The 15,435-nt window shown below is 55.9% G+C and overlaps 1 protein-coding gene across 3 annotated transcripts; it reads left to right on the top strand.

Annotated features, from left to right (window-relative positions):
• The first annotated feature begins 1,168 nt into the window (after positions 1 to 1,168).
• Positions 1,169 to 14,422, top strand: GMIP (GEM interacting protein). 3 transcript variants are annotated; one of them, XM_035284288.3, is made up of 21 exons: positions 1,169 to 1,302; positions 2,188 to 2,272; positions 2,756 to 2,831; positions 2,930 to 2,987; positions 3,927 to 4,052; positions 4,136 to 4,200; positions 4,297 to 4,404; positions 5,635 to 5,715; positions 5,791 to 5,961; positions 6,092 to 6,229; positions 6,606 to 6,802; positions 7,138 to 7,250; positions 7,375 to 7,455; positions 8,686 to 8,763; positions 8,852 to 9,006; positions 9,203 to 9,391; positions 9,488 to 9,625; positions 9,713 to 9,909; positions 10,225 to 10,612; positions 13,381 to 13,447; positions 13,579 to 14,422. In XM_035284288.3, exons 1-21 carry the CDS (start codon positions 1,284 to 1,286, stop codon positions 13,950 to 13,952), a joined length of 2,904 nt encoding a protein of 967 aa, XP_035140179.3. In that variant the 5' UTR covers positions 1,169 to 1,283; the 3' UTR covers positions 13,953 to 14,422. The 3 variants fall into 3 exon arrangements, with proteins under 3 accessions (XP_035140179.3, XP_035140178.3, XP_078218035.1); XM_035284287.3 differs by having other exon boundaries at positions 7,366 to 7,455; XM_078361909.1 differs by having other exon boundaries at positions 2,117 to 2,272; positions 7,366 to 7,455.
• The last annotated feature ends 1,013 nt before the right edge of the window (positions 14,423 to 15,435 follow it).

The raw sequence follows: 15,435 nt of genomic DNA, 5'->3' as shown, positions 1-15,435 counted from the left end.
GGAAGGTGGAGGTGGCAGTGAGTGGAGATCGTGCCACTGCAGTCCAGCCTGGGCAACAGAGGGAGACTCCATCTCAAAAAAAAAGAAAAGAAAAAATAGCATCTCCATATTTTCATGGTTCATTTCACATTTTACAGCTCAGGTGCTGAGGAGCCTTAGGATGCGTGGTATTTTTTTCTTTCCCATAATACATAAGATAACAGCATGCCTTCCTCTCTGGTGGTGTCTGAGACGTGAGGAGTACGATCAGCATCATTACAAGTACTGACTGTCACGCCTTTGGGGTCCTGCGCTGCTGTACCATCTCGTGTCACTGTCAGGGAGCTCTGGCTGAGCATCAGCTAGGATGTGACCCAGAAGCCTGGCTTGGCTCTCAGCTCAATAGTGTCCTTCCTTTCAATGGACTCACTCATCACAACTTAAGAATTGCAGAGCAGGCAGCACGGAGCCAGTCGGAGAATTCCTGCCTCCTTAGCAGCCAAAGCCTTGAGGAAGTAAAGTTATAAACGTACTTTAAAGTCTGTATTTCCAGCCCCAAAAGTCCACTGAATGCTGGGTATGGGAACATTACAATTTACAAGCGGCTTGTGGCAACCCCAGAGCTGGCGCTTCTGGACAAACCTCCACCCCCTGCCTAAAAGGGCTGCTTCCTGCTTTGCTGTAATTGGGGCTTGGAGCCTGATCCAGCTTTGAGGGTCACTGGGGGTTCCCCAGGCTAGGGGTTCTCCAGCCCCAGAGTATTAGAATTTCAGTTGGAATCGGGCAGAATATCAGGTCTCCACTACGGGGCGCCATGGCTCCACTGAGGCCGAGGTGGTTTCAGGACTCCGAGAGATCCCTGGGCAAGGGGATCACTGCGGTCGTGGATTGTGGGAGTTCCTGGGACAGGCTCCCCAGGATGGGTGGACTCTACAGCCATTCGAGTAGGAAGGCGCTGGGGTTCCGTGGGATTTGGGGCGGCACAAAGATCTGGGAGGGAAACTATGGTCTAGATGAAGTCCTAGGATGCCCAGGCCGGGGCACTGCAGCCCTGGGTGGTCGCTCGGTGCACTGGCCCGACCCAGCTTCAGGCGGCTCAGGTAGAGGAGGGTGCCATAAAGGCTTCTGGGCTTTGGGGGTGTGGCCACTTGGGGCGTGGTTTGATGTGGGGGCGTGGTCTCCCGCGGGCGGAGCAACGCGGAACCCGGGCGGCGGCAGCAGCGGCAGGAAATCGGGGCTCGGCCCCGCCGGCGCGAGACCCTATCCCCATCCCGGTCCCCGCAGAGCGATCCCCAGGCCCAGGCATGGACGCAGCAGAGCCGGGTAGGGGATCGGAAATTCAGGAGGGGCCTCCCCTGACCGTCCTCTGCTTCCTATATTGAGGGGACACACTTGTCCCGAGAGCCAGGAGAGGAGTTCCTGAATGGGAACGACACAGGGATCCTCCATTGTGGGGACCTCTATGCCTGGAGGGGTTCGGAACACTAGCCCTTGGCTCCCTCTCTCTTTTCTGATCTCTCACCCCGGATGCCTGGGGGAGGGGGCCCAGGAAGGGGAAGTGGCCGCTTCTACTTCTGATTTTTGTGATGGGGGCAGGGTGTCACGACTGCTGAGGGAGAGGGCAACGCGGTAGGATCCCCGCAGGGCTCCTCTGTAGCCCCCAGGAGCTGGGCAGTGCTGGTCTGGGCCCCCTAGGAGAAGGGGCAGGCATGGGGGCAGCAGAAATGTGGCAGGGCCCAACTTGGCGTTTCCGGCCGTCTTTGTGTCTGTGTTGTGTATGTCCTGTCATTCGGTCTTTATGTCCCTCATGGCTTCAGTCTCTCCATGTGTGTTTCTGCCTCAGGCTCTGCCTGGCTGCCCCTTGTGTATTTCCATCTGTCTAGCCTGGAGTCCATGTGGTTCCATTGTCAGGCCTGCTCTCTTCTCGGGACACTGTGGTTGCATCTGGGGCATCTGTTTTGTTAGTTTGCTTCTGGGTCCAGGCAGACCCAGGGTGTGGGTGTCTCTGTTCCCTGAGCAGCTGTCTCTGGTCTCTGTTTCGTGGTGTGTGAGTCCATCTGCCTGCCTCAAGTTGGCCCCAACCAAGCCCCCACACCCTTCTCTTTCTCTCTTTCCCTTTCTCTTCCACCCCCTCCAGTGAGACTGGTTGAGATGTCGTGGGTGAAGGGAGGCAGTGGTTAGCCCATGTATTATACTCCCCTCCCCCAGGCCTCCCCCCGGCTCCTGAGGGCAGGAAGAGGTACAGTGACATCTTCCGGAGCCTGGACAATCTTGAAATCTCACTGGGCAACGTGTGAGTCTGAGCCTGGGTCACCCCCATATCCTGCCAAGATGCCCCAAGCCCCTAACCATTTAGGTGCCCTGAAGTCCCATTTGGATCCTGTAACATCTGGAGCCACATACCTAATGGCCAGAGAAATCTAGGAATGGAACCCTCCAAATGCCTGGGTATCCCATAAGTGCCCCCCTAAATTGACTGGAAATTCCCAAAGTGGTCCTAGAACCCCTACATATCCTTCTTGTAACCCCTTAAAACATCTGTGATCCCTGTAATCCTACTCTATGAACCCCAAAGTTCCCTGGGGCCCTTTAGACTCTTTCTCAAGTCCCATTTAAAAAAACTCACCTGATTCCCCCATAGTACCATTCCTCAGACCTCCCAGTATAAGAGATGCCACAGCGGTGATGTTTGCCACAAACAGCCCTAGGATCCCCAAGACCCCTTGCAGGACAGACCGAGTATAAGGTGGCATCCTGACACATCTTTACCTCCCAGGACCTTTGAGATGCTGGCTGGAGACCCTCTACTCTCAGAAGACCCAGAACCTGACAAGACCCCCACAGCCACTGTCGTGAGTGGGGACTAGGGGAGCAGGGAGGAAGGCCTCAGGCACAGGGGGCCTAAGGTCCCTGCCCTGTTTGCTTCTGATACTGTCTCTCTTTCCCACAGACCAATGAAACCAGCTGTTGGAGCGGCCCCTCCCCAGAGGGTCCTACACCCCTCACAGGTAGGGGGGTTTGGAGGCCAGGACAGTGGGGATAGAAAGAAGTCTTTCCTTCAGCAAGTCACCATTGACCCTCTCTTCCTTGCCAGGCATTGTTTAGGTTCTGGCACTAAGGCACTGCACACAACAGATCCCAGTCCCAGCCCTTAGGGAGACCCCCGTCGCCTGGGTAGAGAATCTGTAAAATAGCCAGGCAGGGTGGAGGCTGAGACAGGAGGATCACTTGAGGCGAGAAATTTGAGACCATCCTGAGCAACAGTGAGATACTATCCCTACCAAAATATATATATATATATATATATTTTTAGGGCCAGGCACGGTGACTCATGCCTGTAATCCCAGCACTTTGGGAGGCTGAGTCGGGTGGATCACGAGGTCAAGAGATTGAGACCATCCTGGTCAACATGGCGAAACCCCGTCTCTACTAAAAATACAAAAAAAATATTAGCTGGGCATGGTGGTGTGCACCTGTAGTCCCAGCTACTCAGGAGGCTGAGGCAGGAGAATTGCCTGAACCCAGGAGGTGGAGGTTGCGGTGAGCCAAGATCGTGCCATTGCACTCCAGCCTGGGTAACAAGAGCGAAACTCTGACTCAAAAAAAAAAAAATTGTTTTTTTAATTAGCTGGGTATGGTCGTGTAGTCCCAGTTACTTTGGAAGCTGAGGCTGGAGGATCAATTAAGCCCAGGACTTTGAGGCTGCAGTGAGATATGATCTCACCACTGCCCTCCGGCCTGAGTAACAGAGCAAGACCCTGTCTAAAAAAAAAAAACAAAAACAGAGAATCTGTAAAATTGCAACCAGGATAAATGATCCCAAAGCAGTGTTAAGGGAGCGGTGAGGGTGTAGGTTAGGGGCCACTGGTCTGGTCTGGGGGCTTAGGGAAGAAGACATCCATAGCAGAGTAGGATACAGAGGTCAGAGGTCCATCCATCTTCCCCAGGGGAAGAACTGGATTTGCGGCTCATTCGGACCAATGGGGGTGTAGACGCAGCCCTGGAATATGCCAAGACCTGGAGCCGCTATGCCAAGGAGCTGCTTGCCTGGACTGAAAAGAGAGCCAGCTACGGTGAGGACCCCTTCCGCCCAGCCCCAGGCACCAGGTAGTCCCCAGACCCCAGCCAGACCCAGAGCCCTCCTCTCTTCCTCCAGAGCTGGAGTTTGCCAAAAGCACCATGAAGATCGCTGAAGCTGGCAAGATGTCCATTCAACAGCAGGTAGTCATGACCAGACCCCCAGAGGGCCCAAACCCCCAGAACCCCAGCTTTGCCCCCACAGATCTTCAGTATCCTGTACCACTCTGTGTCCCCCAGAGCCACATGCCTCTGCAGTACATCTACACTCTGTTTCTGGAGCACGACCTCAACCTGGGAGCCCTGGCCATGGAGACATTGGCCCAGCAGAAAAGAGACTACTACCAGGTGAGGCAGAGGGGTGGAATATTCCAGAGGGCACCCTGCTGTCCTGCTGTCCTTCAGGCCTGATCCCTTCAGTTCCCAGCAAGCTGGGAGGAAGGCCCGGCTACCAACATCACCATTTCACTGATGAGGAAGCTGAGGCCCAGGGATGCTCAGGAACTTGCCCAAGGTTACCTAGCGAAGATTCAAGCTGGGCTTCCTGTGCAATTGCAAAACTTTGCTTTTCTTTCTTTCTTTTTTGAGACAGAGTCTCTGTCACCCAAGCTGGAGTGCAACATAATCTTGGCTCACTGCAACCTCTGCTTCCTAGAATCAAGCAGTTCAACTGCCTCAGCCTCCTTAGTAGCTGGAATTATAGTCATGTGCCACCACTCCTGACTAATTTTTGTATTTTTAGTAGAGACAGGGTTTTACCATGTTAGCCAGGCTGGTCTCGAACTCCTGACCTCGGGTGATCCACCCACCTTGGCCTCCCAAAGTGGTGGGATTACAGGAATAAGCCACCACACCCAGCCAAAAACCCTGTTTTCATTCATGGGGAGGGCACGAGGTGCTGAGTGTTCTCAGGAGGAAAGTTTTCGTGTCTCTGGATCCAGGGAAAGGGTGAGGTGACCACTTGAGGCTTTGGGACAGGGGTGGGGGAGAGCAGGTCTGGAGAAGACTCCAGGAGGAGAATACTGACTCAGGAAAGGGTCTGGCCAGGCACACACCTGTGATCCCAGCACTTCTGGAGGCCAAGGAGGGAGGATTTGCTTGAGCATAGGAGTTTGAGACCAACCTGGGCAACATAGGGAGACCCTGTCTCTACAAAAAAAATTGTTTTGGCCAGGCGCGATGGCTCACGCCTGTAATCCCAGCACTTTGGGAGGCCGAGGCAGGTGGATCACAAGGTCAAGAGATCGAGACCATCCTGGTCAACATGGTGAAACCCCATCTCTACTCAAAATACAAAAAATTAGCTGGGCATGGTGGCGCATGCCTGTAATCCCAGCTACTCACGAGGCTGAGGCAGGAGAATCGCTTGAACCCAGGAGGCAGAGGTTGCAGTGAGCTGAGATTGCTAATTGAGATGCATATTGCTCTCCAGCCTGGGCAATCTCCATCTCAAAAAAATAAAATAAAAAAAGAGTCCAGAGGTGGCAAAGCATATGGCACAGGAATGGAAGGACTGGGTGGGTGCTTCTGGAGTGGCCTTAAGGCAGCGTCCCCATTCCCAATCCCAACCCTTGCCAGCCCCTCGCCGCCAAACGGACTGAGATTGAGAAGTGGCGGAAGGAGTTCAAGGAGCAGTGGATGAAGGAGCAGAAGCGGATGGTGAGGCTCGGAATGGGGAGAGGGGTAGGCTGAGAACGAGGCTTGGATGCTGACCTTCTCCTCATCATCCCCCAGAATGAGGCGGTGCAGGCACTTCGGCGTGCCCAGTTGCAGTATGTGCAACGCAGCGAAGACCTGCGGGTGCGCTCCCAGGGGTCCCCTGAGGACCCGGCCCCCCAGGCCTCACCGGGACCTAGCAAGCAGCAGGAGCGGCGGCGGCGCTCACGAGAGGAGGCCCAGGCCAAGGTGGGAAGCCGGCCTCGAGCCCCTGCTGTGCTTTGGCGCCCCCTGCCCTCCGCTCTCGCCCACACATCCCAGTCTTAGGGGCAGGGGCAGGAATTTGGGCCCACCCCGCCCCCGGCCTCCGTTTCCCCAGGTGCAGGAGGCCGAGGTGCTGTACCACACCTGCATCCGCGAGGCCAACGCGCGGCAGCAGGACCTGGAGACAGCCAAGCAGCGAATCGTGTCGCACGTGCGCAAGCTGGTGTTTCAGGGGGACGAACTGCTGAGGCGGGTGAGGCCCATCCCTAAGGCCATCCTCCCCTCACCCTGTTGGGGCCCCGACTGAGTGCCCCACTTCTCATCCCCCTAAGCCACCCTGGGGATACCAGGGCTAGGCCATTTCCCTCTGCAGCCAGTTCCCGCCCCAGACCCACTGTCCCGGCCCCACCCTCATGGGGTCCTGTCCTCTGGATGACCGGGCCGTGCTCTGACCATGCCCTGTCCCCTGGCCGACTGCCCTAGTTCCTAAGCAGCCCAGATGCCTTCCAAATCCGAAATACATTTGCATCTCTAAGGGTAAGGCCCCGCCCTAGTTCTGGCCCCACCCCCAGGCTCCCAGGTTCCGCCTGCTCCTCTCCCCTCCCCAGCCTGTCTTCGCCACCCTGCAGGTGACCCTGGGTCTCTTCAGGCTGCGGGGGGCACAGGCGGAGCGTGGCCCCCGCGCCTTCGCCGCCCTGGCCGAGTGCTGTGCGCCCTTTGAGCCGGGCCAGCGCTACCAGGAGTTCGTGCGGGTGCTGCAGCCCGAGGTCCCGCCGCCCCCACCGCCCCTCTTCTCCTTCCAGGAGATCATTCACTCCGTTAACAGGTGAGTCGCTGGAGCAGGGTCTCAGGAATGAGCCCTGGAATCCCGATGCCAGGATGTTGGCACCGCGGGGCTGGGTACTGAGGTCAGAGAACGCAAAGCCTTAGTGGAATTTAGTACTCCAGGCTCTTGGGGATCTTAGGAGCGTGGATGGGTTGTCCCAGTCCTAGGGGCAGGGGCAGGAATTTGGGGTTACTGTATTCAGGGGGCCACAATGCCCATAGTTATCAGGCTTGCAGACCTAAGTGCTTGGAGTTGGTACCTAAACATGATGCCTGGGTGCCATCACCCCAGGCCCGTTTCCTGGGGATCAAACCTTCATGCCCCTGTCTTCTCAGCTCCCCTCTGGACATCAGAAAGAAGCTCTCCGGGCCTTTACCTCCAAGGCTGGACGAGAATTCAGCTGAGCCAGGCCCTTGGGAGGACCCGGGCACAGGCTGGCGCTGGCAAGGTGAGTGCAATGAGGGCCGGGTGGGAGTGGCACCAGGAGTTCGTTGCACCATAGGTGGGTTGCAGGAGCGGGGTTTGGGAGCAGGAGACCATTCTTATTGACCTGTCCCACCTAGGGACTCCAGGCCCCACTCTGGGCAGTGATGTGGACAGCGTGGGCGGCGGCAGTGAATCTCGGTCCCTGGACTCTCCTACTTCCAGCCCAGGTAGGGATAGGACCCGGTCCTGACCCACACTCCACCTGTGACCATCCTCCAGCCCTTGGCCAAGCTCTGACCCTCAATCTTTATCCTTTGACCTCTGACCTATCCTATTCCCCTATTTCCTCAACCTCTTTTTTCACCTTTTTACATTTTTATTTCTTTATTTGTTAGAGACAGAGTCTCACTCTGTCGCCCAGGTTGGGGAGAGCAGTGGTGCGATCTTAGCTCACTGCAACCTCTGCCTCCCAGGTTCCAGCGCTTTTCCTGTCTCTGCCTCCAGAGTAGATGGGATTACAGGCATGAGTCACCACACCAGCTAATTTTCATATTTTTTAGCAGAGATGGGGTTTCACCATGTTGGCCAGGCTGATCTCAAACTCCTGACCTCAGGTGATCTGCCTGCCTCGGTCTCCTAAAGTGCTGGGATTACAGGTGTGAGCCACCGCACCCAGCCTTTTAATCTATTTATTTATTTTAGTTTTAAGGAGCAGGGAGTTTAATAGGCAAGAAAGAAGGGAGAAGAAAGGCTGGGTGTGGTGGCTCACGCCTGTAATCCAAGCACTTTGGAGACCAAGGCGGGCGGATCACCTGAGGTTGGGAGTTCAAGACCAGCCTGACCAATATGGTGAAACCCCATCTTTAAAAAAAAAAAGAAGGGGGAAGAAAGAAAGAAGAGGCTCCCCTGTACAGAGACGGAGGGGTCTCCAAAGCCGAGAGATGGGACCTTTAAATATTTTTTTTTGACACAGAGTCTTGCCTTGTTGCCCAGGCTGGAGTGCAGTGGTGCGATCTTGGCTTACTGCAACCTCCACCTCCCAGGTTCAAGCGATTCTCATGCCTCAGCCTCCTGAATAGCTGGGACTACAGGTACCCGCCACCATGCCTGGCTAATTTTTGTAGTTTTGGTAAAGAAGAGGTTTTGCCATGTTGGCCAGGCTTGTCTCAAGCTCCTTGCCTCATGTGATCCTCCTGCCTCGGCCTCCCAAAGTCCTGGTATTACAGGCATGAGCCACCACGCCCAGCCTATTTCCTCAACCTCTTGATCCAGCTTCTGAACCACTCCCTGCCCCCACCCCGGGCTGCTGACCCAATTCTCCAACCCTTAACCACTGACCTGTCTAATCCCTCTCCTGACCTCTGACCCCTTGGGAATTAGTGGGTGGTTCTGGAAGCCCTAATAAAGCAGAAGTGCCTCCATAACCCAGGAATCTCCCATGATTCCTCTGATCCCAGGCGCTGGCAGGCGAAGGCTGGTGAAGGCTTCATCCACAGGCACTGAGTCCTCAGATGACTTTGAGGAGCGAGACCCTGGTGAGGCTGGAAGCAGACAGGGTAGGGCAGGATGGGACAGCGCAGGGCAGGAGGTGGATCAGCCACCCCTGACCCTGTCTCCCTGCAGACCTGGGAGACGGGCTGGAGAATGGGCTGGGGAGCCCCTTTAGGAAGTGGACACTGTCCAGCGCGGCTCAGACCCACCGGCTGCGGCGACTGCGGGGCCCAGCCAAGTGCCGCGAGTGTGAAGCCTTCATGGTCAGCGGGACGGAGTGTGAGGAGGTATGGCCTGGGCTGATGACCAAATGACCTCTGCTGACCCCTGATCACCTCCCCAACCTGAGATTCCTACAACCTTTCTGCCCCCAGGACCCACCCTAATCTGATGTCTCCCATAAGCCCCCATTCCTTGAGGATCCCTGTTTCCTCTTCCCCCACTAATCCCTAATGACCCCCCTCCTTGTGACCTTCCCTGCAGTGCTTCCTGACCTGCCACAAGCGCTGCCTGGAGACTCTGCTGATTCTCTGTGGACACAGGCGGCTCCCAGCCCGGACACCCATCTTTGGGGTCGACTTCCTGCAGCTCCCCAGAGACTTCCCGGAGGAGGTACCCTTTGTGGTCACGAGGTGCACAGCTGAGATAGAACACCGCGCCCTGGATGTGCAGGTGCTGTCCTGACCCTTCATCATCCCCAGAAGTGACCTGAACAAATCAATGGACTGATCACGAACCAGGCGTCCGTCTCTCCCCCTCACGCTGCAGGGCATTTACCGGGTCAGCGGGTCCCGGGTCCGTGTGGAGCGTCTGTGCCAGGCTTTCGAGAATGGCCGAGCGTTGGTGGAGCTGTCGGGGAACTCGCCTCATGACGTCTCGAGTGTCCTCAAGCGATTTCTTCAGGAGGTGGGTGTCAGGACACTGAGGGGGACGTGGGCAGGGGCCCTCCGCAGCCCACCCACACTCGTATCGCGCCCTCCGTTCCACCCCCAGCTCACCGACCCCGTGATCCCCTTCCACCTCTACGACGCCTTCATCTCTCTGGCTAAGACCCTGCATGCAGACCCTGGGGACGACCGCAGGACCCCCAGCCGCAGCCCTGAGGTTATCCCCTCGCTCAAGACCCTCTTGGCGCAGCTGCCTCCCTCTAACTACAACACCCTGCGGCACCTGGTGGCCCATCTGTTCAGGTGTGCACAGGCCCCTGAGCCCTGAAACGCCACCCTCCTCCCTGGACGCAGACTACTGACTTCCCTGGCTGACCCCTGACAGTGACCTCTGACCTTTGGCCCACATTTTCTGAACTCTGAACCGTAATCCATGATTCATAACTTTGGCTACTGACCCCTGACCCCCAACCCTGGATATGTGGCTGCTGGTCTCAGAGGACTTACACCTGTGATACGGGCAAGTCACCACTAAGCTGGCCTTCAGGTCCTACCCTTGCCCTCAGACCAATGACCTTGCACCTTGTACCCTGAACTTTCTCTTCACACCATCCCCAGGGTTGCTGCACGGTTTATGGAAAACAAGATGTCTGCCAACAATCTGGGCATTGTGTTCGGGCCAACACTGCTGCGGCCACCGGATGGCCCTCGGGCAGCCGGCGCCATCCCTGTCACTTGCCTGCTGGACTCTGGGCATCAGGCCCAGCTTGTGGAGTTCCTCATAGTGCACTACGAGCAGATCTTCGGGATGGATGAGCTCCCCCAGGCCACCGAGCCTCCACCCCGAGACTCCAGCCCAGCCCCTGGGTTCCTTACAACCAGCCCCCAACCACCACCCCTGCACCTTGACCCGGACTCCCAGCCCCCAGTCCTAGCCTCGGCCCCTGGCTCGGACCCCCAGCCCCACAGTGACCTGGAGCAGCATCTCACCGCTACACCCACTGAGGTAGGAACCCACTGGGCCCATATCCTCTCTTTCATCTTCCTTCGAAAATTTGAAAATTTCCTTCATTCTCCTCCTCCCTTCTTCATTTAACTTGTGTTCATTCTGGAAGGAATAGTGAGGAATAAGCAGTGGGCAGAGATGGTGTAACAAGAGGGGACAGCCCTGCAGAGGTACTAACATGGGTGGTCATTCATGCCGCCAACAGAATATTTATTGAACGTCTATTGTGTGCCAGGCATTGTTGTAGGCACTGCAGATACATCCATGAGCTAAATATTCAAAGACCTTGTCCTCTCCGTGCCTGTGTTTTAGTGGGGAGAGACCAACAATAAACATGACACTAAGTCAGTCATCAGGGATGTCATAAGGTGATGATGATAAGGGTAATGGATCATTACAAGATAGAGTAATGGCTGGGCATGGTGGCTCGTGCCTGTAATCCCAGCACTCTGGGAGGCTGAGGCAGGCACATCACCTGAGGTCAGGAGTTCAAGACCAGCCTGACTAACATGGAGAAACCCTGCCTCTACTGAAAATATAAAAATTAGCCAGGCGTGTTGGTGTGCACCTGTTAATCCCAGCTACTTGGGAGGCTGAGGCAGGAGAATCGCTTGAGCCTGGGAAGCAGAGGTTGTAGTGAGCCAAGATGGCACCACTGCACTCCAGCCTGGGCAACAGAGCCAGACTCCCTCTCCAAAAAACAAAACAAAACAAAATTTAGACACAGGACACGGGGAAGCAGCACTGTGGGAACGTAGAGGGCAGTCTGTAGCACTAAGGAGGATGGTAGGAGCAGGTCTTATAGAGCAGGTAGATTTGAGCATTTGAGTAAAGACTGGAAGGACGTGAAGGGGTGAGCCAGCCACGTGAAGATCAGGTGAGGGTGTTCCAGGCAAAGAGAATCGCCAGTGCAAAGGCCCTGAGGTAGGAGCGCAGCTCCACTCTGTAATGAATAAGGGGAAGGTGGTAGGAAGTGATACGAAAGAGGAGTGGGCTCAGGTGGCTCCGCCAGCCACCCCGACCTTGCATCTGCTATGCACAGGATGTGGAACACCACGGAGCACTCCTATGCACCGGGCACAGATCACCATTGAATGTGCACCTGCTCTGCAGGGGATGCTACAGAGGCTTCCTGTTGTCCTCTCCACAATCCTGAGAAGCAGGTGCTGATAGTGAAAATCATTTACAGATGAAACAGTGCAGGCTCTCAGCAATGAATGGCCCTAAAATGGGAGCTGTACAGTTGGAATCTTTTTTTTTTTTTTTTTTAGAGACAGAATCTCACTGTGTTTCCCAGGCTGGAGCAATCTTGGCTCACCACAACCTCCACCTCCCAGGTTCAATTGATTCTCATGCCTCAGCCCCCGGAGTAGCTGGGACTACAGGCACATGATTATTTGAATCCCTGACTTCAAGTAATCCACCTGCATCAGCCACTGTGCCTGGCCGCAGTTGGAATCTTTTTTTTTTGGACAGAGTTTTGTTCTTGTTGCCCACGCTGGAGTGCAATGGCGTGATCTTGGCTCACTGCAACCTCCACCACCTGGGTTCAAGTGATTCTCCTGCCTCAGCCTCCCAAGTAGCTGGATTACAGGCATGCGCCACCATGCCTGGCTAATTTTTTTTTTCTTTTTTGAGACTGAGTCTCACTCTGTTGCCCAGGGGCTCACTGCAACCGCTGCCTCCCAGGTTCAAGCGATTCTCCTTCCTCAGCCTCCTGACTAGCTGGGATTATAGGCACGTGCCACCACGCCCAAGTAATTTTTTTATTTTTGGTAGAGATGGAATTTATAATGTTAGTCAGGCTGATCTCAAACTCCTGACCTCAGGTGATCCGCCTACCTTGGCCTCCCAAAGTGCTGGGATTACAGATGTGAGCCACTGTGCCTGGCCTAGAATCTTTACCAAAGGTCACCAGTCTGGATCCAGAGCTCAGCTGTGAACCAGGAAGCAGCAGCACCCGCTGCTCCAGACTGCTAGAACAGTCCATGCCCAAGGCCTGAGCTGCTGGTATCCTGCTGCACCTGCCATTCCTGAGAGCAAGGATCTCTCCTGCAGTGGCCCAGAGCTGAGAAGCAGCTGCTGGTGAACTGAGGGTCTCTGAGAGCTGGAATGGCTCATAAAGTGCTCAGGACAGTATCTGATGTGTAGAAGGAACCCAAGCTGCCAACCATTTAGCTAAAAATGGCACAGTAAGGTTGGTAAGGTTGCAGAGAGCAGCCCAGGATGGTAGTTCAGAGGCCCTACCGGGTCCTAATGTGGAGAAGGCTGAGCCACTCCCTGGGCTGGCCCTCTGCTAAACAAGGGTTTTCCCATCCTCATGGAGCTCACAGTTCAGACTCAATGAATGACACTGCTCTGTGCTGGAAGGGCAAGCAGTATACTTATTATTATTATTAATTAATTAATTTATTTATTTATTTTCGAGATGGAGTTTCGCTCCTGTTACCCAGGCTGGAGTGCAATGGCACAATCTTGGCTCACCGCAACCTCTGCCTCCTGGGTTCCGGCAATTCTCCTGTCTCAGCCTCCTGAGTAGCTGGGACTACAGGCATGCGCCACCACGCCCAGCTAATTTTTTGTATTTTTAGTAGAGATGGGGTTTCACCATGTTGACCAGGATGGTCTCGATCTCTTGACCTTGTGATCCACCCGCCTCGGCCTCCCAAAGTGCTAGGATTACTACTATTATTATTATTTTGAGATGGAGTCTCACTCCATCTTGGGATTTTAGTGTTAGGGTCTCATTCTTGGGTTTCTCCCTGCAGATTCCAACTCCACAGAGTGACCAGAGAGAGGAAATGGCTGAAGACATCAAAGATGGAGGAGGGGAAGGTGAGTATGTTAGGGAGAGGTTCCAAGGCTGCCCTGGCCCCAGGGTGGCTTGGCTAAAAGGTGATTCCTGGTGGGGGGATGTCCAGAGAACTTGGGAGTACTCTGCGCTGACCACTCACCCACACACACAGTGTCCAGCCAAGGCCCAGAGGACTTACTCCTGGGGACACAGTCTCGTGGCCACTTCAGCCGACAGCCAGTGAAGTATCCCCGGGGCGGTGTGCGGCCTGTCACCCACCAGCTGTCTAGTCTGGCCCTGGTGGCTTCCAAGCTGTGTGAAGAGACCCCCATCACATCATTGACCAGAGGGAGTTTGCGGGGGCGGGGGCCCAGCCCTGCAGCCACCTCCCGTGAGGGTAGCCCCCTGCGCCGCACCCCGCTGCCCAAGCATTTTGAGATCACCCAGGAGACAGCCCGGCTACTCTCCAAACTGGACAGCGAGGCTGTGCCCAGGGCCACCTGCTGCCCAGACATCCAGCCTGAGGAAACCGAGGACCATCTCTGACCACCCCGGCAGGGAAGAGGCCCAGGATTGAGAAGACAGACCCATATCTCCCACCTCCCGCCACCTGGAGGCCAAACACCCAGCCAGGAGTTCAATGTTGGGAGGTCAAGAGGGTTCTTATCAGGAAAAACTGTTTAATACATGGCCTGGGGGAGGCCTAAAACCCTTTTGGCGGCAATGTCCCAGAATCCCCCCACTAGACACAGCTCATTGCCAAGCGTCAGGGTCACTCGGGCTCAGAGGTCACTCAGGGTCAGTACTCAGGGTCAATATAGGTTATGAGATCTTTGGAGTCCACCCTAGCCTCTGACCCCTGGGACAGGGGTGCCTTTTATACTTTCATTGTGGTCACTCCCCAACACCTGCCTGCCTCCTCCCACTCCAAGTGACCTTGGAGGAGATGGGCAGCTCAGACTCCACATTCTGGTGGTGCCTGGGGTCTGATGGCCTCTAATAAACTGTGTCCTGGATGCCCTTGGGTGCGTCTCTGCCAGGGGAGAGGCCAGTGTAGACAGCACTCCTTGCCCCTTATTTACCAATCAGGGGAATCCAGGCCTCCTTTTTTGTTTATTGAGATGGATGGAGTCTCACTCTGGCCAGGCTGGAGTGCCAGTGGCATGATCTCGGCTCACTGTAACCTCTGCCGCCCAAGTTCAAGTGATTCTCCTGCCTCAGCCTCCTTAGTAGCTGGGACGACAGGCGTGTGCCACCAGGCCTAGCTAAATTTTTGTATTTTTAGTATTGACTGGTTTCACCCTGTTGGCCTGGATGGTCTCAATCTGATCCGCCTGCCTCGGCCTTCCAAAGTGCTGGGATTACAGGAGTGAGCCACTGCGCTCAGCCTCAAGGCCTCATTCTCACATCGTCAAACAGGCTGGTGCACCTACCTAAAGGCATCTGGAGCTGGGCCACAGCACCCGGCTGAGTCACACCGGCCCGGCCCTCCCGGAGCTCTGCGTCCCCGATCCGGTCCTGCATAACTAAATACAGTATAACAAAGTGCAGATAACCGGGACAATGGGGCTGTGTGCTCCAGACCGTGGGAGCCCTGGGCCGCTGCAGGGGGGCCGAGGGAGGAAGCCGCAGGGCAGGGCAGGGCCGGGCTGTGCAGGGGGCAGCGCCGTCCCAGCGTGGGGGAGTGCGGGGGCGGGATTGCAAAACCCTAACTTGCCCAGGATCAGCTGGGGCCACAGAGATGGGCCCTGCACGGGAGGCCGCGGCGTCCGGTAGCTGCAAGCTGGGAAAGCCGAGGCTGGGCGGGGGTCCGGGCAGTGGGAGCCGAGTCGGATCAGGGAGTGGCTAGTAACTCGGCGGCTGATTGGACACGAAGAAGAGCTCGGGGTGGGGCTGCGAGGGTTGGGGTCCGGACCCGGGGCGCGGACCCTAGACCACCTAGAACTACACCCGGTCGGCGCGAGGTCACGGTGGGAATTCTCGGGTCGCCCGAATGACTCAGCCCCGCAGACTCGAAACTGCGGGCGCG

Source organism: Callithrix jacchus, chromosome 22, assembly GCF_049354715.1.
Source record: "Callithrix jacchus isolate 240 chromosome 22, calJac240_pri, whole genome shotgun sequence".
Classification (NCBI taxonomy): domain Eukaryota; kingdom Metazoa; phylum Chordata; class Mammalia; order Primates; family Cebidae; genus Callithrix; species Callithrix jacchus.
The sequence above is the reverse complement of the archived record's forward strand: the minus strand, read 5'-3'. Positions and strand labels throughout refer to the sequence as shown.

What these genes read in the sequence shown, in the direction of transcription:
- GMIP (XM_035284287.3), top strand. An exon ending in GAAATCTCACTGGGCAACGT is followed by an intron (nt 2,273 to 2,755) that starts GTGAGTCTGAGC and finishes TTTACCTCCCAG; the next exon opens with GACCTTTGAGATGCTGGCTG. An exon ending in AGATGTCCATTCAACAGCAG is followed by an intron (nt 4,201 to 4,296) that starts GTAGTCATGACC and finishes TGTGTCCCCCAG; the next exon opens with AGCCACATGCCTCTGCAGTA.